At 41.0% G+C, this 24,730-nt stretch overlaps 1 protein-coding gene across 1 annotated transcript in view; it reads left to right on the forward strand.

Moving 5' to 3' along the window:
• LOC309451348 (sucrase-isomaltase, intestinal-like) overlaps positions 1 to 24,730 on the forward strand; it is a gene marked incomplete at both ends in the record, with an annotated part of 59,599 nt that overhangs the window by 25,125 nt on the left and 9,744 nt on the right. The window contains 9 exons of the mRNA XM_082074975.1: positions 304 to 429; positions 1,475 to 1,606; positions 7,546 to 7,659; positions 7,771 to 7,887; positions 7,971 to 8,055; positions 9,008 to 9,115; positions 11,483 to 11,600; positions 14,876 to 15,044; positions 15,579 to 15,695. Coding sequence (XP_081931101.1) covers positions 304 to 429; positions 1,475 to 1,606; positions 7,546 to 7,659; positions 7,771 to 7,887; positions 7,971 to 8,055; positions 9,008 to 9,115; positions 11,483 to 11,600; positions 14,876 to 15,044; positions 15,579 to 15,695 — 1,086 coding nt within the window. The remainder of the gene's footprint in view (positions 1 to 303; positions 430 to 1,474; positions 1,607 to 7,545; positions 7,660 to 7,770; positions 7,888 to 7,970; positions 8,056 to 9,007; positions 9,116 to 11,482; positions 11,601 to 14,875; positions 15,045 to 15,578; positions 15,696 to 24,730) is intronic.

Consider the following 24,730-nt stretch of genomic DNA (forward strand, 5'->3'; position numbering starts at 1 on the left):
GTCTGGGTTTTATACAGTTTTATCTGCCACTGGGATGTTCTCACAAGTGATGCTCGCTGTGGGTGTCACTCAGAGCCCCTGTTCAGGTCAAGGGTCCACCAGGAGAAGCACTGTTTGAAGCCAAGCATGCTGTAGTGAGCTGTTCTGAGAAAGGAAAGGATATTTCATGAGTGTGTGACACCCATGCCCCGACCTTTGTGGCATAAATGAGCTGGGAGTCTCTCCTGGTGTTTCAGAATAACTTCTCTTGCCAAAATCTTCATCTCACCATTCACATTTCTGTATTCCTCATGCCTGCTGTAGGCCATTGGACGCCCACACATGCCTGCTTACTGGTCCCTGGGATTTCATCTCTCCCGATGGGGTTACGGCAGCATCGATGTTTTAAAGAAAACTGTCAATCGCATGCACTACTATGATATCCCATATGTAAGTATCAGTTTTTCACTGTGTATGCTAATTTTACAATCTAAAGTGAGACGAATAAAATTATAATAGTGGAAAGATGATTATCCTACCAAGAGAACTGTAGAATAAAAGGATATTCATAATCTTATGTAGTGGTTTTTCGTGTAATAACTTTACAACGCTTAAAAGAACATTCAAAGTGGGCTTTGAATGTGAGGTTTAAGTGTTGCTCTTGGCTGCATAGCAGGTGATTCTGGTGTCGAGTTACTGTTATGCAGTACAAAGTGCTAGCATTTTAAAAATAAATTATGGTATTTCTGATGCATATCACTGCCAAACCATTGCTAAACTAGGACTTATATATATCCATTTTGTCCATTACTACCATATAATTTTATAGGAGCTGAATTTGGCCTTACAATTATTTACAATTATTATAGCCAATCTCTTAGGCTTCATTTCCTGTCTTAGTTGCCTTTTAGAAAGTTGCATATATTCTGGTTTTCTGTATCAAATACATCAATCACAGAATCATAGAATGGTTTGGGTTGGAAGGGACCTTCAATGGTCATCTAGTCCAACCCCCTGCAATGAGCAGGGACATCTTCAACTAGATCAGGTTGCTCAGAGCCCTGTCCAGCCTGGCCTGGGATGTCTCCAGGGATGGGGCATTGACCACCTCTCTGGGCAACCTGGGCCAGTGTTTCACCACCTTCATCGTGAAAAATTTCTTCTTCATGTCTAGCCTGAATCTCCCCTCCTTTATTTTAAAACCAATACGTCTTCTCCTGTCCCTACAGGCCTTGGTAAAAAGTCTGTCCCCATCTTTCTCATAGGCCCTTTTCAAGTACTGAAAGGCCACAATAAGGTCTCCCTGGAGCCTTCTCTTCTCCAGGCTGAACAACCCCAACTCTCTCAGCCTGTCCTCATAGCAGAGGTGCTCCAGCCCTCTGATCGTTTTTGTGGCCTCCTCTGGCCCCTCTCCAACAGGTCCATGTTTTTCCTGTGCTGAGGGCTCCAGAGCAAGACACAGTACTCATGTAATGTTTGTTTCAAAAATGTTTAGGATGTCCAGCATCTTGATATCGACTACATGGAACGTCGCATGGACTTTACCTATGATAAAGTGAATTATGCAGGTCTGCCAGAATACGTCCAAAAGCTGAAGAGGAAAGGAATGCACAATGTCGTGATTCTGGTAAATTAACAATGTTGCTAATTATTTCTCCATTTATAAGAACTATTTGCAGCCTAGTGTTCATAGCAGTATCTAGGTGCTAATGCAGACATTCTATTGTTGCAGATTTTCCATTTTTGTCGTTTGTTGAGAAGAGCTGAAGAACAATTTTTCACAGATTTAATATATAAATGTGTTGCATTTATCAGATATCTGGGTACCAGCACCATCTCTATACCATAACATTAATTCCCTTTCACTCTCTTTCCACTCAGTTATGAGAAATTTTGCCGTTGCTCAGGGCTAGGTTGAGACAGGATTGCTTCAATGCAATTATTTTCCTGAAAAAGAACAAATGAGTTAAATATGCACAGAAAAAGAGTAGAATAGTGGAAAAAATCTACTCATAATCACTCAGGAGAGCTAGTAACTACAGTTCATATTGTCTTGTATTTATTTTTAATCTAAATTAGTGTAAGAGAAGTTTGTTTGCATGAAAATATATGTTGCACCTATAACCAAAATTGATTTATGATTCAATGAAGGAATATGGGCTGAAGTTGGAGATTTCTGTCTTCCCCTGTCACTTTTTCCAACAAAGATTGCTGCTTCTCTTCAGCAAGTTCCCAGGCAAGTCCTTGCACTGAAATTATTTTTTTCTCACCATAGCTACGTAAGTGCCAATGGCAGCAATTGGAGGCCAGAAATTAAAGAACAGTCCTTGATAGATGCATAAGACCTGGCCCAGCACAGTCTGGGACAGTCACACCACCCAGGGTGGGAAGGCCCAGAAAAGCTGAGACCTGGAGTGGTACATGCGGGTGTGGAATGTCACCAGAGAACATAGGCGCTATTTGTTCTCCATAACCACTAAGGACAGAATAATAAGAAAAGTGCTTTAAATTGCAGCAGATGAGGTGTAAGGTAGACATTAGGATAAATCTGCCTGTCTGCAAGGCGAGGCGAGCAGGAGCCAGGGGTCCGTCCCTGCCCCCATTCTGCAAACAGGTCTGGCAGACGCATCGGGGACGGCTCAGGCTGAGCTGACCTGCAGGGGAAGGAGGAGGAGACATCCCTGCAGAGTCCATCTCAGGACTTTTTGCTGTAATTGCAGTATTCTATTTTCCAGCCTAAATGGTTGGCTTACACCTTTCATTTGGGTGCTACTATTCTTATTTTGCAAAAATTGCCAGTTTTTTGTCCTGCTATTCTTTCCTGATACACTTATTCTAACAAGCATATTCTCCCCTGGCTTTTTCTTCTAGGCCAGAAACCGTGAAGTATTTTATTCTGTTTTTATGAGGTGAGGTCTTCAAGATCTCATTGTAGTAGCTCTCCGTCAGATGTGCCCCAGTTTGAATGCCTGTGTGGCAGATAACTGGATTTCACAGTCCTCCAGATGATGTCCCCTCAGTATCTGGAGAATGGCAGAAATATTTCCTTCATTCTGCTAAAAATGCCTCATACGACAAAGCCATACTTCACATTTACCTACATTATATTGGTGGCTCATAATTGTAAGGAGACCAACTAATCCAGCTGAATCAAGGCCACCAGCCTTTGGGTCTTAAGTTGATCCAGTCCTTTTAAAATAAGGGCAACAATCTTCATCTTGTCATGGGAGTCCTGTCAAAGGCTTGGGGGAAGAGAGACTGAATACGAGTCCTAAATTGTGCAACAGCTCGTCTTTCACTTGTGGTGGTGTATCAGATGTTTACTGGAGTCAAGATCACTGAGAACTACTGCAGTTTCCTCATCTAAAGATCACATTATTGTGCTGAATAGATAAAGTCAGAAGTACCTCCCTGTCCTTATTTTTTGCTTTACAATTGGTTTTCAAGTTTAGTGTATGACTGAGGATGGACTAGTCAGCACCATGGATACCCGTATCAGTGTTTTATTTTTAAAAATACAGTTATGAGGTTTGCTGTTCCTCAGTCTGCTGGGATATTTTTGGAAGTTTCATTAAAAATACCTGCTCTGTGTTTATTACTGGCCTAATCTTCACTTTGTTGTACTATAATTGCATTTGCTGCTAGGAATCTTAAACAAAACCACATCGCCCAAGTGATCAATTACATATTGATAATGGAAATAGCAGCCTATACAGTGAGTACTGTTTGCCAGCAATTTGTCCTCAAAGATACATTCCCATGAAGTCCCAGTTCTTCTGCAGCTGTAAATCATGAGAAGCTCCAGGGTGCAGCAGTGAAAACAGTTTCCATCATTGCAGGTCCAAGGCACAGAGTTTAAACAGTAACAGATTACTAAATCAATCTGATGAAGAGCAACTTCAAGACAAAACCAGTCAAAATTAACTGGATACATCATTGTCAATAACTAACCAAAGCAGTAGATAAGCACATGTTCTGTCAGGACGGAGTGCTCTTTCCAGTTATTAGGCAGTTTAGGCTCCCTGTATCCTCAATACTGCTCTATAAATTACCTAATCTCTTAGAGCTGCAACTTTACATACCACCTCCCTGTCTATTGTTTTATCTCAAAAATGGTTGCAAGACAACCATTATATCAGCAAAATACCAATATATCAGCAAAATACCATGAGTGTGGGGTAGCTCTTCCCATGCACTCTTGCCCTTCAGTAAATACATGGAAGTCACCTCTTTTTCATCCAAGCTGGGATGCTTACAGTTGTTTTGCACTTGCTGCTGGGTAAGAAGCTACAGGCAAGCAATCATGGTTTAGTGAGCGAGCTGCATTGTCTTCGAAGCTACAGGCAAGCAATCATGGTTTAGTGAGTGAGCTGCATTGTCTTCGTACTTCCTACATTTTTAAAGCCTTTTCAGTTTCTCAGATGGCTCGTGCTAGAGTGGTGTAAGAAGCAGTTGCTACATAACTATAAATTCAGCTGTTAGGCAGATGCATGGAATATAGCAACAATTTTTAATTAATGCAATGAGCTAGTGGCAATACAGATAGGAAACCCTTCTTTCCTCCTTCCACTAACCTGAACTAAAGACTGTCTTCTGCTCTAGTTCTTCAGATAAGTTTGTGAAAAAGAACAAAAGCTGATCCAGTTTGTCCTTCAGTTTTTAAAAGCTAGTGGGAAGTGTAGGTTGCACCAGTAGTGAATTTTCTATTTTCACTTTATTACAGCTGCTGATATTTCTGTCAAACTCTGACTATTAGGATTGTCTAGCGATGTAAAGCAATCCCATAAGTTGAGTCAGGAGCTGGAACAGCATGAAGGGTTCTGTTCCCAAGTGACAGCGAAGATATGCTAACAGCAATCAAGCCAAGTGTAATCCAGTTTGATACTGAAAGAACAATTTTCTATTTAGATTCCCTTTGGGTAATGACAGTAATGAGTGAGTTCCCCCAGAGCAGCAGATTGTTGCCTCCCTCAAGATGATTTCAGGAAATGTGCTCTGATTGCAGGCACTTAGCATCATGTAAAACCTCTGGTAAATGGATTTGGGGGAGATGCGTTCAGTCCTTCTCATCTCAGACCGCTATGGTCAAAAGCAAAGTGCAGATCCCAGGAGCCAGCAGTATTAACACTGGTGACCTGCCTGAGGATGGGACACTGAATGTGGTTGTGCTACCACTACTGAGGTGCCTGGTGCCTCACCACCAGGAAATGTGGTCCCCGTGCTCCACCCAGTGCTGAGACCCCTCTGTGCCTTTGGTCACCTTGATAGTAGCATGGCCCCATTACTTGCAGTCATTCAGCTCTTCTCCGTCTCGATCTTTTCCAGAGTCCACCTCCATTTCAGGGAAATTTTGTGTAAGAATGTAATACTTCATTATCATTTTTGCACTGAATAATGTGCACGCTTCAGCCAAGTCAGAATAAATATATTCTTTAGAAACAAAGAAAGAAGATCCAAAAGTAACAGTGACTACAATGTAAAATGATAAACATTATTACTGAAGAGGATCTTTAATGAAAGACCTTGTATACCTTCCATTAAATCACACTAAAAATAGAAACAGCTAGGAATGACACGAATGACAAATTACTTAAAAGTCAATAGCAACATGCTAATGATTCAAAATTATGCTTGATAGCTTTAACATTTTAAAGTCCAGCTCTATGAGCTACAGAGGCTAAAATTTCCAGAGACGAGTTTTTATGGATGTGCATCAAAATCTATGTTAGGAGCCAGAGGTGGAAGTGTGTCTGTCTGGATAAGTGCTGGGTGCCCCAGGTCTCAGGCAGTCGGTTGGAGTTTGGGATGCTTAGCACCTCCCCTCCAACAGCTGCTAAAGAAATGAGTTAGGGAAGATTTAACAGATGTGAACTTCCTCCCCCACAAAAAACTCATGAATGCACAGGAGGGTTTTGTTCTCTTTAGGATGATGCTAAACCTGCATAATGTATTAGATGTATGCACTGGAATAACCTTTCAGCTGAAGGAAACCAGAGTTTGGATTAGGAGTAGCTAATTAAGCTGACTCCTTCCAGCCTTCAAGTCCCTTGAGAGACATCCTTTCCACAATTATAAGATAATTATTGCAGATGGACAGTTTCCTTTTTTCTACAGCTGAGCTATTAAACAAGTAAAAAATGTAATGGACACTTATACTGTTTATGGAGGTGATGCTGGAGGTACATAGCTGAAGTTGAACATAATTTTGCACTTAAGGTAGGGATTTAGCAGAGGCTTTTGTTTTTGAGGCATGGAAGAATATACTTTCCTGTCCAGGGCTATAGCTGTCAGAGGGCTTACAAGTAAACGAGGCAATACATTTACATATTAAAATGAGCTTTAAAACATGCCTTTAAATAAATTTACCATTTGGGATTGGATGTTTTTTATTCTTAAGAAGTTTATTAGTTAGACTTCTATCACATTTTAATTAAAGTTCACTTAAATTATTGCATAAGCTATAAGTGAATGGAAGTTTTTTCAGTGATGTTTTACTCCACTGTGTCTCACAACTGAAAGTTTTTTGCCTTAAGCAGAACCTGAGGGGCTAACACTTTCTAAGAAAAATGTAAAGAATTCCCTTCTTCTAAAATGGCTTCAGTCTTCCTCTGTTCTAAATAACACAAAGCAGATAGCTGCTCCCAATTAGGGACATATTGGAAAATGCATTTATCTCCTTTTAGTCACAGTTGACTGCTGAGCAGAATTGAATAGCATATCTTAATTCATTGACATCTCAAACTATTCCTGGCTTTATTACTCACTGGCATGATGGGCCACCATCTTTCCAGGAGTAGATGAGGCTCCATTTTTATGAACTTGATGGCTACTGATGGCCATCCTGGGGCAGAGAAAGTGGCGGTGTCAATGCCACTGGCAGCAATGGGAGGTGGTGACCACCCCAAGCAGTGAAAGGGGCAGCAAAGATAAGCTATGGGGTGTAAAACGCTCTGGTCTTCATGTCTGGGGGCAATAGTGACATATGGCCCTGCAGGCATGCATGAGTGGGGTTGTCTGCACCAGACTGGCATAAAACACCCTTGTCCGACACTGGATCTGAAGGGAGGGCTAATGAGGTCTATTAGAGGTCAAATGTGTCCCAACTTCAAGCCCCTTGAGAAATTCTAGTTATTCCAACATAGAGCTGCTGATGCTGAGGCAACTGGAATGAGGATTGTCTTGGAGGAAACCCAGAGGTGTCCAAGTGTGGGGGTGCCCAGAGTGGCACCCTGCTCTGACATGCAGGGACCTCAGCAGCAGGGAAAGTAGAACCTAGGTTTCTTTAGAATAATTTGAATATAGCATGTCTTATGAAAAATAAACATGAAGGTATTTAATAATTTCACATCACTTTGGCCTTATACATGAAATACTCCTGACATATCTTTAATGACATTTCCTAAATTATTATGTGCTCTGAACTCTTATTAAATTTTAATGTTGTTTTCTTCCAATATTATTGCAATCTGCGTTAAGAACATAATCCAATTTTTTCTAAAATATACAAATAGAAAGTAATGGTTACCTTTGTGATTTTGATAATGGAAGTGTAATCACTGTTTTCAGGACCCTTTCATAACTAAGGATGAAGAACCAGGCACTTACAGGCCTTATGATCTTGGGGAAGAAATGGGAGTCTGGGTGAACAACTCCGATGGTATAACTCCTGCTGTTGGAAAGGTTGGTTTATTCAGTCCTTTCATGCATTTGGTCTAGTGCTGCTTCCAAGTGATAAAGCAGCTGTGTAACAGAAATGAGAAGACAACCAGTTGTTATACCTGTGACCTCCAGGCCTTGCCCCCCGGTGACTCTGTGTTTCCTGACTACACCAACCCCAGGACAGCTGAGTGGTGGACCCAGATGTGTCTGGAGTTTAAGGATGTCCTGGACTACGATGGGATTTGGATTGTATGTCTCATTATATTTGCCCTCCCTTCTTTTAAAAAAAGAAAATGAGGCTTCTGACGTGTGTCTTACTCTCTTTATTAAAGGATATGAACGAACCGTCCAATTTCTTAACAGGCCAGTATCCTGGGTGTGCTGTTAACGATCTCAACAACCCACCTTACGTTCCTAGTAAGTAAAACTTCCTTGACATTTTTTTCTTTTTCTTTTTTTTTTCTTTTTAAATCTTGGATAGGCTATTTCTTAGGAAAAAAATCCATCTTCTCATTTTCCATCTTTCCCTGCCTATTCTGTGCATTCAGTTGCATGTTTGTCCAGGACTCCACTGGCTCAGCTTCGGTGGAGTATCAAATATAAGGCACTTATATCTGTCACTGGGGCTGCCTTGTAACAGGACTAGAACAATGACCTTCTCTGCCCTTCTCTGCATCAGAGAAAGGGCAAAATACCTATATACTGTAACGCAGCTGCAGATTTATGGAAGGAGTAACCCTTCTGCCTTACCACCACCACTTCTAGTCCCAGCGCTGGGCAGTCTCTGCCTTTTCCACAGCCCGTGATAAGGAAGATGGCATCTCCCTGATGCTTTAAGTCAATATCTTTTCTCTGTCTTAGGGAAAAAATTGTCGTTGCCTTACTAGAAATGGGCTAAAAGCAAGTTTAAAAATGCCCAGGCCTATGGGAGACTGATAGGGATGGGAATACTTCTTCCAGTAGCTGAGTTAATGACATGCTCATTCTCCCCTGGGAAGCCATGAGTACTTACAATTAGTGCCAGTGGTCCTGGCAATTAATCCAGCCAACATTTCCCCAGGAAAGCTGTGCCGCCCAAGCAATGCTAATATGCAGCAGGAAGTTGATACGTAAGTGAGTAATCGACAGTGAAGTATTGGAAATGTCCCCTTTTTCCCTTCAGGCTGTGGTACTGTCATGTGAATTCTTCATGTTATTTATTAAATCTCATTTCTTTTCACTCCGAATACAAGAGAAACATAAACATAACAAAAGCATGACAAATTATAAAAATATTGTAAATTAATGAAACAAGAAGCAGAGCTTTTAATTATGTTTTGCTGTTTGTTCTCTTTGCGGGGAAACTGCTGATTGTAACTGTTGTATACAGGCCCTATGGGTCTTGTCATTGACCAACGTCCAGGAACTGATGAGATATTTCCACCTTTGCCTAAAGTTACCTCCATTTTTGTCAGCATTCAGAGCTGCAAAAAAAGATGTGAGACTTTGGGGGAGATGGTCAAAACAGCAGAGCTGCCTTTACACTCACAATAAAAGAGGATTAAGGAGTGGATGCATAAAAAGGCTTCTGAGCCATGAAGCTGAACTTTACAACAACTAACACTGAAGTCTGAGCCATTATAGAGGAGTCAAACTTGGAAACCTAGATATTAGATATCTACATGACATGTAAGGACAACAAAGGGTGCTGAGGACTGGGCTGTTTTGAGCCCAGTTTCTCTCTCTGACATGCTTCTTCTCATGCAAGCATGCACCTGCGACTCAGTCTTGCTGTCCCTTCTGCAGACAGTAACTTGAAGCATTTTCTCCAAGGTGCAGGAGGAAATCTGTTTTCAGCCACTGTTTAAGGGCTTTCTTTTATATTCCACTTTATGCCAATGCTGTGCGTGCCCTTGGCTGTCAAAGCCCTTGACTGGTGTAGGTGTGAGGTGGGGCCTAAGTTGCTTAGTCCAAACAAGACATTAAGACCTCCCTGGGGCTGGCAGGGTTTTGGGGGCTCACTGTTGTCCTAGGTAACTGAATCTGCGCAAGTCCCAGTCTCTGTGCCTCAGGCTTTTTGTCAATGTAGCCTTCAGCCTGCTTATCTAAGTTATAACCAGGATTGCACATAACCATGCTTTGAACTTCTAAAAACAGATGTCCTTCAAAACAATTTTCTATAAAACACTTTATACTGAAGATTAATATGCAATTGTAAAATAATCAGTATTACTGAGGCAGAATACAAAATATTCAAATAAAAATGAAACACGAAAATGTGACTCATGTAACAGCATTTTCTTTCATATTCCTCCTTAATTTTATGGGGCTAATAATTAAGTACCACTGAAACATTAAGTGTGACTTTCCCCAGAACCTTAGTGTCTTCTTCAAAGCCATATCAGTCAAAGTTACTTGGAAATTGCCTGTAATTAAGTTATTTCTGATGCAGATCAGCCACACTGGAGTCTTTGTGTCTAAAGCTCCAAACAGGAGGATTCCAGCTGGGGTGATACAGCAGAGTAGAGACACTAATGGGGTTTCAGGTACAGAGAAATGCACTTTGTAGTAATGAACTGCAAATGCACAGTAAAGTGGGATTAGGCAGTGAGATTGCTTGCTCATGGAGAAATATTTACAATAGTGCATCCGCCTAATTAAGCATGCAAAAGAAGAATATTTGAGAATCTATCTTCTTCTGAGAGAGTTTTCTAACATTTTCAACTTCATCTCTAAAAAGAAATACACCGTATAAATGCATTGTATAATCTGACTTGCCCAATTCCTGCTGAACTTCAGGTGGCATTTCCATGGAGGTTACCTGCAGAGGATGAGAACCACGTTTTCCACACTGAATGGGCTTTGCTAGCATCTCCTTAATATGGGATCAAAGACCAGGCAGCATCTGTGCAGTCAGTCTGTGCCTCATGTTCCTTCCCCTCAGCTCAGCTAAATCTGTGCTGTGCCACTGACCTCAGGCTACTCCCGACCATGGCTGAAGGCAAAAAGCTACTGCTACCCCACTGCCTGTGACCTGCTGATGGAAAGAGTCACTGGATAATCATGTGAATATACCCCCTATAATCTGTCCTTGCTCTCTCCCGTGCAGCGTATCAGGCCACAGCAGATGACACCCTGTGGATTGCTGCACTTCATGCCTCGTCCCCGCACACCTCCCACTCTCCCCACTCGTCACTCGCAGTGCTGCTTGGGGCCACTCGGTCCTGCCAGCTCTTAGTCTGAGATGTCTCAGGAGAAGAGAGGGTCGGGCTTGAGTCTCCGTGTGAATTTTGCCATGATAGGACAGAATTGTGCTGCCTCCCTACATCTGCACATCTGCAGCTGAGTAACATGCAAACCAGGGTCTTGTGATTTCACACAACCATACAAGTTCCCTGGGCATCTGAATTTCTAGTTGTGTGTTGGTTGGTTGGGTTTGTGTTTGTTGGTTTTGTTTGTTTGTTTATCTGTTTGTTTGTTTTTCTTGCAGCATCTTTGATATTAAGTAAGATTTTTCGCTATGTAGAAAAATACGTAGGTACATTCTCAATTCAACAATGCAGAAATTTTCTTTCTGGCTATTAATTACTGAATACACGATATCCGTACAGATATTTTGAATTATTGGACATAAAACCTGAAATTAATTGGCAGTGTTTACTTAGTCCTCTCACCCTCCTGAGGACACGTGCCTGTCTGCAAGCAGGTATTCATGGCTACATGTTAACCTCTAATCAGTGCAGATCTGGAACTTCAGCTTTTCCTCTTCCCAAATCCTTTGGGAAGGATTTTTTCCAAGAGTAGAAATATGAAGAGATTTGAACTGCGATGTATACAATTTTACAATGTTCTGTATCATTTTCAGGCATTTCTGGTCATTCCCTGGCACAGAAGACATTGTGTCCTGACTCCAAGACTTACCTGGGAGAGCACTATAACACACACTCTCTCTTCGGCTGGTCACAGACAGCACCAACTTTCCAGTAAGTTTTCTAAGTATTTCTAAGCAGATTTTGGGTGATGAAAATATGTTTTAAAAGCTGCTGATGTTACCTGGGAAATCTGTAGTTGTGTCTAATAAGAAAGCACCCTGTGCTTCATTTTGCTGTTTGTCATTTAGTAAGAAGTTTCAAGAAACAAGAATCTTGGAAGAAGAAACAGAATCTTTTCCAATTTTACTTTTCTTAGCTAGGATCAGGATCTACTTGTAGGGCCTGACTCTTCAGCTGCTGCTTTTGTATAACTATGGCAAGATGTTCCTACCCTTCACAGGGCAGCCTTCTGTGGTGCCAGGTGAATTTTTCCATCCCTTTGTTGCTGTGGCCCAAGCAAAGGAGCTTCTGTCACTGCTGGTGCAGGATCCAAACTGCGCAGCTCCCCCAGCTGCTTCTGGAACTGCCTCCTGTTCCTGGCAGGCAACATTTTGCATTTGGGCTTGGGGCTCGGTTGGTCCAGGAGGGCAGAGCTGCATTGCAGCACAGTGGCTGTCAGCTACTGTAAAACTTATTTTGCAGCTGGGAAGCACTAAAAACCAGCTTATGCAGGCAGACTGTTGATGTGCAGCTGGAATGACAGCGGAAAGATAGCTAGCTGTTGGATTAAATCAAATGGGCAAAGCAGGCTTTTTCCAGCAGAGACTGAGCTAAAACATGGATAAGTTTAATACTGCAATGCAAGTGCCAAAGCAGGGGTCCTAGTGCTGGCTTATTTCAGTATTTAGCACTCATTTTCAGCAGTTGTATTGTGATAGCATCCAGAGGACATGGCTAAGTGAGCCTACTTATGGTGATGATGCACTTGTATTTTATACTCCAAGCCTGGGGGAGGGGAAGAACGGGGTAAAAGCCAGAAGCAGTTTGTCAGCTCTTGTGGGCCTGGCTGGAGAGCAGCCCAGCTTTCCAGAGAAGGAGCAGAAAGCCCTCGAACTCTGAACCTCACTGGCCACCCAGCCCAGCTATGACGTACAGGAGGTAGTGTGGGTTTTGGGCCTCTGCATCCCAGTCTCAGCAAGGATCCTCCCATCACTGGTGTCTTCACTGGGATTTGTCCCCTGCACAGTGTGGGGTCAGCAGAACACAAAACACTGGTAACACTGTTCCAGTAGAGGCTTTGGATTTGTTTACCTTCTTGATCCAATATTTTTTAGCTTTATTCAGGCTCTGTGTCAGCAAAGCCAATTGCCTGGGGCAGACTCTGTGAATTTAACAGGAAAACCTCTGTGTGCCGGCACATCTGCCCCAGCCTCTTTGGCATGTGTGCTGTTCTGGCCATGCTAACCTGGACCAACCCTGCTGGGACAATGGCTGCTCTATGGCTCCTTGCAGCCTCCCCCAGGGCTGTGAACCTTCCCTGTTCCTGCAGTACCCTTTTTCAGGGCTTCTTCCAAAAAAACCCCACATATCTCCCTCAGCCAAATGTAGAGAGTCCTTCAACTCTGGAGAACACCACCAAAAGCATAAGCAAAGGCAGGATTCACTGCAGACCTGCGAAACTGTGGTGGAGAATTTTTCATAGTTATTAACTTGGGTTTCTAAAAAGCATTCTTTTCAAGGCTCGTTGTATATCCTTTCTGCATTTGAACTTCACAAATAATATATTAAATTAAATTACTGACAGGAATATTTAGCAAAGTGGCATCAATTGCAGGATATTGGCTGAAAATGAATGACAAGTTCATAATCGTATAAAAACAATTTTCAGAAATATTCTAAAGCAGCCAGAGAATAGGAAATGTGTCATCTGACCTGTGTCAAATGGCTTGAATTTGGATACATGGCCTAACAGCAATCTACTTGTGCATAGTTCAACACAAGGGGTTATTTGCACATAATATTCTGTAAATAATTTCAATCAAAAAATTTGACATTAGAACCTGTTCAGCAATGATTTCCGATAGACTGAAATTTATTCAATAAATTAGTTGTTGCAAATTGTTTATGCAGCTCTGGGTCATAGTTGAGTTGATCCAATGTTGCCCTCATCAGCACCTGCATCTGCAAATGGAGCCAAAGACTTGTGCTGCACAGCCAGAGGAGTGGAGTTATAATCAGGACAGCCATGAAAAAGCTCCAAAGTGCCATTTTTACGAAGCACATGGAGTCTTGTACAGTTATTTGGCCAAGCAGTGCACCTACAACCCAGAACCAGCACGTTCTGCACAGTTCAGCAACTGCACCTCTTGCTGCATGTGGCCCATAAGGTTAATTTGTTTAGACTTGAATGAAAGCTGTTGTTTTTTTGTTTTTTTTTTTTGCTTTGTAAATAAATATTGAAGCATTTTAAAGGCTCTGTGCCATTACAGAACCAATACTGAACACTGGCCATTACGAATATGGATGAAAGAGCTCTTGATAAAATCTCATTAAGGAAAGGGAGGAGAAGGTGGATGGTGAACAGCATGATTAATATTTCATGCTAGGATTTCCCAGAGAATCTAAGTCGTGTTGCCCAAATCGTATTAAAACAGAGTTGAATTTGAGTTCCTGTAATATATAATATTGCAATATGTAATTATGTACAGAGATTACCCTATGTTGAGGAATTTCGTACCAGATTTGTTAGTAAGGCATATTGTACTTCCTTGATTTTCTGGTGATGCAGCAAAATTATTTTCATAAGGCAAGGAAATATTCATTACACAACTAATTCTGTTATGAAATCTCATATATCAAAAAATGACAGAAAACCATAGGCAATCTTACAAGGATGGGCGTGACATTTTGAATTATTACATTTTTGCTTTCCATATTGATTTTTTTTTTTTTTTTAAGATGTTCACATATTGTTTTGATTTTTTTTTGGTTTGTTTTCATTTCCAGGATATTAGAACTTTACTTGCCAATACAAATCTCTAAATAAACTCTATATTGAAAAAAATACATGCTATACTGTTTTTAGGAACCTGTAGGACAGTAAATTAATTGTAGTAATACAGAAAGGAAATTATGTTCCAATTTTTCAGTTTGAAACACTGTTGAGAATAAATTAAACACAAGTTATTTTTAGGAAGACTAAAAATGCCTGAAACAAATTATTTTGTGGATCAGATAGACTTTAGTTTTTTATTTTGGCCACTGAGTAAAACTTTCCATTATTTGCAGTCTTGCAGTCACATTTTCATGTGACTTAGGACCACAATAATAATTTTTTCATGAATAACACCCTTCCAGGTAAAATTGTACCTGAAAGCTCAGGGTGATCATATGACTCTTTCAGTTACCATTCTTCTTTTTAATGATCTTGTTGCATTTCTTTACAGCGTTGCCCAGCAGGCAACTGGAAAGCGAGCATTCGTCTTGAGTCGGTCTACATTTGTCGGCAGTGGGAAGCATGGTGGCCACTGGCTGGGTGACAACTTCTCTCAGTGGAAGGACATGCACCGGTCAATCATTGGAATCCTGGAATTCAATCTCTTTGGCATCCCCTACGTAAGTCTGGTGTCTTTCAGCAGCAGCTGGCTCGGAAACAATACCACTTGAAATTAACTCAAATGTTTTCTGAAATAAGCTGCTTGAGATGGCCAGCAGTAACGGCCTCCACATAAGAAGCTGCAGATTAAAAAAAAGCTAAATGTCATCAATCTTGGCTGGCTGAAGAGAAACAAAAATAGCACTGCTAGATTCAGATTAAATCACTGCATGCCATCCAAACCCGATCTTTTTATATTATGTATTCTATCACTGAGGTCCCTCCATATATTTCTGGTTTTGCAAGCTGGACTGGAGAATTTGCAGAATTACTGAAATACAGTCAGATCCTCCACAGTGATATTAGTGTTTCAGGACCCAGTACAATCTCAGTCCCATAAAAATTCGTATCACCATGGAGCATTCTTATAAAGTCATCAGAAATAGGTACCTCCTTCTGAAAATTATTTTTATTATCAAACTTCTGTGGTTTCTTATTTTTGGGCCTCAGTCACAATCACAAACACTCATCCAATTATTTTATTTTTTCTTTAGGTTGGTGCTGATATCTGCGGTTTTAACTATAACACCACCTATGAATTGTGCTTGCGCTGGATGCAGCTTGGCTCTTTCTATCCATTTTCCAGAAACCACAATGCAGAGGGAAATAGAGTAAGTAAACTAAGTTACATAAAGCTGTAATCTATGATTACATGATGGTGATTTGTATTACTTTCTCAGAAATTAACCTGCCATTCTTGGGTGAACTGGAGCAGCAGGTGGAAAGGAGTGCTGCACCGAGAACAGGAATTATTCTGCACAGTATAAATTTTTCCCCTCCATAATGCAAAGATTACATAGAAATGCTAGAAAATATGTAGTATCTACCATCTGAAAGCCATGCAGAAATGTGTACCGCACACTTTGAATGACAGAAAATCAGAAAATGGTCTTTCTATGTTGCTGATAAGATTGTCCCATCCATTTTTACCTACAGAACCCCAGGTTTTATTGAAGAACCGGTGGGTCTCAGCACACCTTCCTACTCCCTTATTTACTTCATTTTTTTTTCCATATTTCTGTAACTATAATAGGTGTCACAGGAAGGGGAAAGTAGGCATTCTAAACAATCCTTGCTTTTTAACAGCAAGTTTGAGACAAATGCCACAGTTACAAACCCCAGACAAACGTGAGAACTCCAAGGAGAGCCAGCAATGGCGACAGCATTATCAACCAAGATGCAACAAAGACTAAAAAAAGCCAGTGAGCCCATAAGGAGGATGCAATCTTAGCCAAGACCCATGCCCTGGCTTTGACTTATCATAAAGTCCTTTCAAGTCTTGTCTCAGATAGGAAGAAGTATCAAGTTATTTCTAACTATGAACAGTTCGAAGGTCTTGCAGCTCATGTAAGTACACTGTGTTTATCTTCTGCAGCCACAACGAAATGGTTCTCCTAGTTTAATAAATGTATTTTTTTCTTTTTTTTTTCTTTTTTTTTTTTTTCCCTTTTGTAAGCTGCTCTGCACAATGCTGGAGCTCAGCTTATTAGCTCAGCTTCAGTTTTCTTTGAAGTTGAGTCATCGAAGTATTGCAACATTTACACCCCCAGAAAGACCTCTGTCTCTGCATGAAAGTGTGACAGACATTCAGCAATTGGGCAAATGCAGGAATACTAAGCTGTAGTGCTGACCCTCATTAGGAGGGTCAGGAATTATCTTGGAGATCCCTGAGATATGCTGAGATATTTCTCTCTAGGAGAAAAAATGTCTGTGAGGTGTTACCTGTGGCTGTTGATGGATATTTCCTATTTACCTCTTTTCACTAAAGTTAGAAGCACCTTAAGTATGTATGTTTGCTTGCCCCTTTGGGCATGCAATGGGCTCTGATCTGGGTGACTGGGTATTAATCACATATGCACAATTTAAAAAACAGGAAAAGAGCAATGGGTCTATGTGATGGGAGCTGCAGCTCAGTGTTGACTGAATGACAGAAGTAACAGAAGATACATTTTGTTTTATTGGACTGCCTAATCTATTCAAAACATTGTGTTCACTGAAAGAAATGAACAAGGCATTTTTGGTGACTCAGCATCACCTAAGAAGTCTGACTGTTTTGTTTTGTTTTGTTTTGTTTCTTTTGTGAACTTAGACAATATTTGTACAGTGTCAGAATACTGGTAAAAATATAGCACAATTTTGAAATAATAGATGGATGCTCTGGAGCTCAGAGCCAGCAGGGAATATTATCAGTGACTAATTCTGATGTAAACATAATAATGGAGAAATTTCACTTAAATATTAAGTTTAATTAATATTAAATTTAGTGTTAAAGTGAAACCTAAAATATCCACTTTGCCTAATCCATTGGAGATTTCAAAGGGTTTAATTAATACTTTTCATGTCTGAAAAGGACTAGATAATATAAAAAGCTTTGTTACTTCTGTTCCTTTTATGTTTCATTATCCTTGGAATTCATCATACTTTCTTCCATTTTAATGAGAAAACTGAGTATTACAGGAAAATTTTGTGAAGGAGGGAGGCAACCATGTGACTTGTTAGCTGACTTGGTTTGGAATGGGAGAAGGTTGGACAGGAGGAATTAAAAAAGTAATTTTCTTGTATCAGCACTGGCCCGGGCTGTGTGTTCTGCATCCCGTCACAGGGGACACTCAAGGGTGCCTTGAAGTAGATCAGAAGCACCCAACGAGTGTAGACAGGTTGCTTAAACCTGTCCTCTTGATGGTGGGATCCAGCACATGTGCCCCCTCTCCAAGGATGAGGAGACGAGGAGCACTGCTGATGTGTGGGTGTCCCCTTCGTCAGGACATCCTGAAATGGTGGACACAGGAGGAGAAAATCAAGCTTCTTTGTATGGGTGAAATATTTTCCCCACTGCATGTCATGACTTCAGTTGCTCCTGTTGGCTTCAGCAGGGCCATGAATTTACTCTTACTTTTAAATAGATTTGCCTTTATATTATTGGGCAATTCAATTATGCTTTTGCCTTAGTTTTGCAGATTATCAGTCTTCCCTTTTTCCTGTGTTTCACCTTCTCTGTCCCAGAGGGCTTGCATTTCCAGGATAAATTGATTTCTAGAGACAGGGCATCTATTCCCGAGCACAGACATGAAACCCCAGCTCCCCTCCCATGATGAGGTTAGGGGTGGTTGCAGATGGCTCACATACACCATGGTGGACAATCATCTTCCTGAAATCACCAGAATTTTTCAAGTTGAAAAATTTTATACAAATATTAGTTTGGTGATAATGGATATTGTTCTTAATACATCTTCCAGTTTGCAAATCAATGCTTTTTCCTATTTAAATATTCATTTTTATATCATCATGCCAGCCACAGGTCCCCTTAGGTTGCACGCAGTTTCTCTGTTGCATTTGCAGTCCCTGTTAAAAATGCTCAGCACAAATAAAGACTTTTTCTTAACAGGAACAAGACCCAGCCGTGTTCGGAGCAGAGTTTGCCAAGATTTCTCGTGCTACACTTCGGATCAGATACTCACTGCTGCCATACTTATACACCTTGTTCTATGAATCTCATGTTCATGGAAACACCGTGGCGCGGTCACTGATGCATGAGTGAGTTTGGATTCTCTCTTTTTTATCATATTTTACTCACAAAAGTAGTTGAGCCTCTATGTATAAACTAGTTGATATCTGTTTGAAAACAGTCACAGCAATATTATTGCATACTCTCTCTTAAAAAGAAGTCTTACAATGAAATCTAATCAAATTATATGCACAAAACCCCCTCTTAATATATGCAATGGATTTTCATTAAGATGTAACGTATAATTGTTTCCAGTGGAAAAAAAAAAGCCCAAATAAGGCGAATTTTGAAAATGTCTTGTCTTAGGCAAATGTGCAGCGGTTTTTTAATTTTAAAAATAAGAATCACATACCTGTATTTTCTGTATTTGAATGAAATCCATGAAATCTGTATTCTGGTCCAGAATTCCAAGGAGGCCTCATACAGAGAAGTCTCCATTTTTCAATCATCCACAGCATTTGCATTTTCCAATTTAGCACTTGCATCTGCCTGCTATGTATGAAACCTACATCTGTGTCCACAAATTGCATGGAGAAAACAGAGATAGAGATGTTTGAGTGTAGAAGCAGATGCAAAACTGAGATTAATAAATACAGACTGAAAAACCCCTCAGAAAATGTGACCTCATATGTTTGGAACAACTCTTTTTTTTTTCTCTTTGGAAGAAGCAGGAATCGAAGTGAGGTTTAGTTTCCCTCTCAGCATCTTTTAATTAGCTTTTTACCTGCTTTCAGTAAATTTTGTACTTTATGCAAAGACTCGAGCAAAAAGAGTGCAAACAATACGTACGAAAGGCTACTGCCCAAAGCTCTGGCACAATTAAGTCTCATTGGTGCAGCCTACATCCTGGACTGTTTAATGTTCTTTTTCCCTCTAGGTTAAAAACATTTTGGTTAAAGGGTAAGGCATTTTTTGCAAATTAAGCTGAGATTACACTAAAGTGCAGACCATTCAAGCATGGAAAGGATATGAACAAAACCTGTTTTACCTACTGAATATAATGGCTAAATGATAAATTTCAAAAGCAGTATCCTTCCCCTTCCTACTCTGCTACCTTATTTAATTATTTTACATTAAGGGGAAATTTTATAGGTACTCATGTCTTACAAGGAGCTATTTGCTATTTCAAGTATTTATTTTAGCTCTATTTTTACTTAATGAGATTTGAATTAATGTTGGAAATGACCAAGTTAATTTTGGCATTAATATTAGCTAATCTCTGCTAATACAGAATTACTTTAGCCGTGTTAAAGCTGCTTTTCTGACTCTTTCCAATATATTTTACTTGTTCTTTATTTGGGCCACATCTACATTAGAAATTTCCAAATTTGCTTTGATTTGAATTGTAGAGCAGTCTCAGATGCATCAGCAGAGACTTCCGTGGGGTGAAACTGAGCCAAAAAGTGTGCTCCAGCCATTAATGGGAGTTTAATCAGTGGAACCATGCTGGGATTACTAGGAAATAAAACCTCTAAAATGCATGTAGGGAGTGTAGGCATCAGGACACCAGCACAAACTGTTTCACTACCTAGGCCCCATCCTACTGGGCACATCACTTGCTAATGGTGCCATAGCTAGATCCTAAAATGGCTTAGAAGTATTTTTTACTATTATTAGTTAATTCTGGTTATTATTAATAGAATCATAGAATAATTTGGGCTGGAAGAGACCTTCAAAGGTCATCTTGTCCAATCCCTTGCAATGAGCAGGGACATCTTCAACCAGATCGGGTTGCTCAGAGTCCCGTCCAGCCTGGCCTTGAGTGTCTTCAGGGATGGGGCACCCACCACCTCTCTGGGAAACCTGGGCCAGTGTTTCAACACCCTCATAGTAAAAAATTTCTTCTTCATGTCATGCCTGAATCTCCCCTCTTTTAGTTTAAAACCTTGTCCTATTGCAGAAGACCCTGATAAAACTCTGTCCCCGTCTTCTTATAGGCCCCTTTTAAGTACTGAAAGGCCTCAATAAGGTCTCCCTTATTGAGAGTAGGTAGTCTGATTGGGGGACAGGTTGCCCATGGAGGTACATTCTCTGCACTTCGGAGTTTCAAGACCCAGCTGGATCAAGCCTATAGCAACCTGGTGTGACCTCAGAGCTGGCCCTGGTGTGAGCCCCAGGTTGGACTAGAGACCTCCTGGGGTCCCTTATCCTCGTCTTCTCCAGGCTGAACAACTCCAACTCTTGAGTATTTCTTGCTATTTCTAATTAATATTAATTGGTTTAGTGGGTCTGGTCAGGCAGAGAAAGTGACCCAGATGCTAACAGGAAGAGAAATGTGGGGTTGAGATAGAGAACTGAAACACGCTTTTTGATATACAGACGATGGAATTTTACATCAAATCTTTCCCTTACTTGTAACAAATACAATTAAGAGCTAAAAAACTGCTCTAGTTTTTCCGGTGCAGCTGTGTAAACAACTCTGCTTGTGGTCATGCGGTCATTTCAGGTTTTTTATTTCATTTCAAATATTTAGGTGCTCATTTCAGATCACAAACAACAACAAAATCCCAGTAGATTTCTGTAAATGTTTTAGGTGCCTCTGAGGCTTTCACTCAGTTGAAACAGAGGCACCAGTAGCTTGGCTGTCCAAAAAGATCTGGATGTGATATTCATTACTGGAGGGGAAAGCTCTGCTTAATAGCTAAACAGGAGAAAAATCAGACAGAAGACAGGCCAGCATCTAATCATAGGAAACATGTAGATGGAATTAAGCACCTTCCATAGATCACAGGTATGGCTTAATGGCTTATATTTTCAAAATGGGAGAGTTCATTTGTTTGCTGAATTTGTGCTCATGGTTGCTAGAGAAAACAGTGCCAAGTTAGATGGCGAGATGCTTGTTTCTGCATGCAAATAAGAGCAACTTCTCTTTTGTCATAATTTCTTGGTCAGCTTTTTCTCTTGAAATCTTCCACAACAAGGTATATTGAATCAATATTATACTTTTATTACAGCAAAATTAAAAGTACAGAGTTGACAGGAAAAACTGTTTTATATTTCAAAAACTTTAAGACAAGGTAATTCATCAAAAAACACAGCCCACTTTTAAATTTTACAAAGCATTATGTCAAAATGAAATTATGATCAAGATTAAGGTGTCCAAAAGAGCTACTGTTTTTGACAGAAGAAGAAACAGAATGAAATGCAGTTTTTTTCAGTCAGAGCCTGAGGCATGTCTTCAAGAACACTTTTTCCTGAGCTCCACGTACTCCCTAAAATGGCAATATTTTAGAAATTTGAACCCTGAATACATGTCTTTTTATTGCAAAGGTGGTTTTGGTGATTTGGGGTTGTTCCTGTAGGTCTGGGCAGGGTGCACAGTGTACACTTGCGCTGTACCAAGTGGGCAGGACAGTGACACTGAGACACTGCTCCAGCCAGTGTACAACAGAGACCTGTCCTGAGACAGGGGCAGCTGCAAACTCAGTTAAACAGACACAATAAATAAACTTTTAAACAAATAGTTTGTACCTCCTTAGAGAATATGTTGATGTGCAACAGCCAATGTGAATTTGCCAAAAGTGAATGACGGTAAACTAGCCCAGGTGCTGTCTTTGACAAGGCAGCAGGGCTGTTGGATGGGAAAGGAGGCAGAGGGGCAGGAGAAAGCAGAAGGTACAAGGTACCTTGATTTTGGGAGGGCTTGTGGTACACTCCATGTGGTATTATTAGAAGCGAGCTAGGAAACAAGGCTCCATCATTAATTTCCTCAGAGATAGGTTTACAAATGTTTGAAAGCCTATTTGAATTCTCAAGGATTTTATGCCAGATGAGTGGAAGTTCCTGAGATGGGGAGGATCTCTCCTCTTTGCCAGATGCTATTCAATATTTTCATTAGCTGATGCTAACGGTGCAATAGAGATCCCTTCCCAAGCTGGCAGATGATGCTAGGCAAACGGGACTGTAAGCACTCTGGAGGACATGATCAGAATCCAAAACTATTTTGATGCATTCAATAAAATGGACCAAATTCCATAAGTTTTCATCCATTCAGGAAAGGCAGCTGTAGAGCACAATATGTATGAAGGCTGATTTCTGTTTGTCCTGGAAAAGATTTCTAATGCAAACCTGTGAAATGCGCAGGAAGCCATATTCAAGGTTTTTCACAAATGCTTTGGGTCCTACAGCACAGTGTTATGGCTCTGTGTTCCTTCTCCTGGTCCTGACTCCAATCCTGCAATTTGGCTCCCTCAATTAAGTCTCAACCCACTGGAGAGGAACTAAGATAGTTGTTTTCCCACCACTGCTCTTCTGAAAATAAATCAGCTTCAGCATTTTGTGAGGGTTCTGGTCTGCTCCAGTATGGTAGGTGCTACTGTGATTTCTGAATCTCTGTCCAGCTTTTGGCATTCCCTCAAGCACGAAAAATATTTGGCGGTGTTGAAGGATGTATTGAGGCAACAGATTTCTCATTGCAGTCAGTGACATCAAAATAATCTGCAAGTTCTATAAAAATGTGAATTAACATTGCATATCTCATTTTCAACACCAGATTTACCTCCGATCAGGAGACTCATGGAATAGATACTGCCTTCCTTTGGGGACCTGCTTTTATGATTGCTCCTGTTCTTCAAGAGGCAAGTACTGTAATTAAAAAATGCCATCATACTGGGATAAAAGAAAAGAGCTGCGCTTAGGGCATTGGATGACATTCAGGGCATGTTTGCTCATATCCATTCATTTCTTCTCTCCACTGTCAAAGCTTGCAGAACGCAGTTCTGCGCAGCACCGACAGCACAGAGCTGCCCAGTGCTTGAAGCGGGAGGATGAAAGTGAGGGCACGGCATTTCCCTGCTTCTCCAAGCACTGAGTGGATGTAAACAGGCTGGATGCTGCCCCTCGTGTGCTCCTGTTACTGTGCTGACAGCTCTCTCCAAGGACACACACAGAGCAGTAATTGTTGAGCTAGGAAGAAACATGCAGATATTAAAGCAAACTGTTTCTGTTTTACCACTCACTCCCCGTGTTTTGGAACTGCAGCATTGCAAGGACTGTGCTAGGAATTTCCCAGCATCACAGGCAAACACAGTCATTATGCAAACAGTAATGACAATGTTAGCTGCTAATATGACAGGCAACATTTTCCTATGGCAGTGCTGGGGTCAGGGCTCTCACTGCTCAGCTAGATCAAGGGTGGGTTCCTCTCCTTGTCCCACCACTCGCTGCTGACAGCACCAGAAAGGTACATCTGAGCAGAGCTAAATATTTGCCTGGGATGTATCCTAGAGCTGTTTGCAATCAGCGTGTTGCCAGAATATCTGGTACATTTTCTACATGTTACTGTGATTAAACATCTAAGCAGGCCACTGCTAGCCACCTTTTTTTATCCAGCCCTTGTACCTCTGTGAATTTAAAAGGAAATTTTTATTCCTGCATTAAAACCATTCTGACTCTGCTCAGGCACTTCATTCATCAATCCTTCATCTTCAGTATTGCCCAGGTTTCTAATAGCTGATGACTAACAAGATTTCACAGAGTCTCAGCCCAGCAAGATGATGAAAGATGAGAGAGAAACCTTCCCACAAAGAGAGGGTGACAAGCCAGGGGTGGTTTCTTGCAAATAAGTGAAAGAAAGAGAACATTATAAGGATACATAAAATGACAGGGGCCTAGATTAGGGGTTCCTAATGTTTTCTGAGGGACTGCAGCTCAAAAGGAATGATGGGTGCCTGTGGCCTGATGGGGGAAGCAGATCTCTGAAGGCAACAGGTTGCTGGGTCTTGTGGTGGCAGAGAGGTGGCTGCCAGGGCCTGTGGCAGTAAGCAGGGCAGGGGACAGGGGTGAGCTGTAAGCGCCTCACCGTGGCATTGCAGGCCAGCAGTGACTGTGTCAAACTGCAGCATGACACCCGCTTGTCTAGAGAAGATGGGTCAGGGACAGCTTTCCCTTCACTCTTTGAGTCCTAGGGTGTGAGCAAGTGAGACACCCATCAAAATTAAAGTGGGGAACTGCCCTATACACTGGCTTGTTTGGGGGGTCCTGTTATTTGGGTTCATCAAGATTCAGATAGTGGTTACACACAGAATACCCAGGGTTGTCATATTAATGTAGAGAAAATACAGAGAGTGGCATCTTGAATTTATAGGGTTTTTCTTTCAGCTTTTCAAGGCACTTTATAGATTAAGCCAACCTTTAATTGTT

This window comes from Streptopelia decaocto, assembly GCF_964273445.1.
Source record: "Streptopelia decaocto genome assembly, chromosome: 1".
Taxonomy (NCBI): domain Eukaryota; kingdom Metazoa; phylum Chordata; class Aves; order Columbiformes; family Columbidae; genus Streptopelia; species Streptopelia decaocto.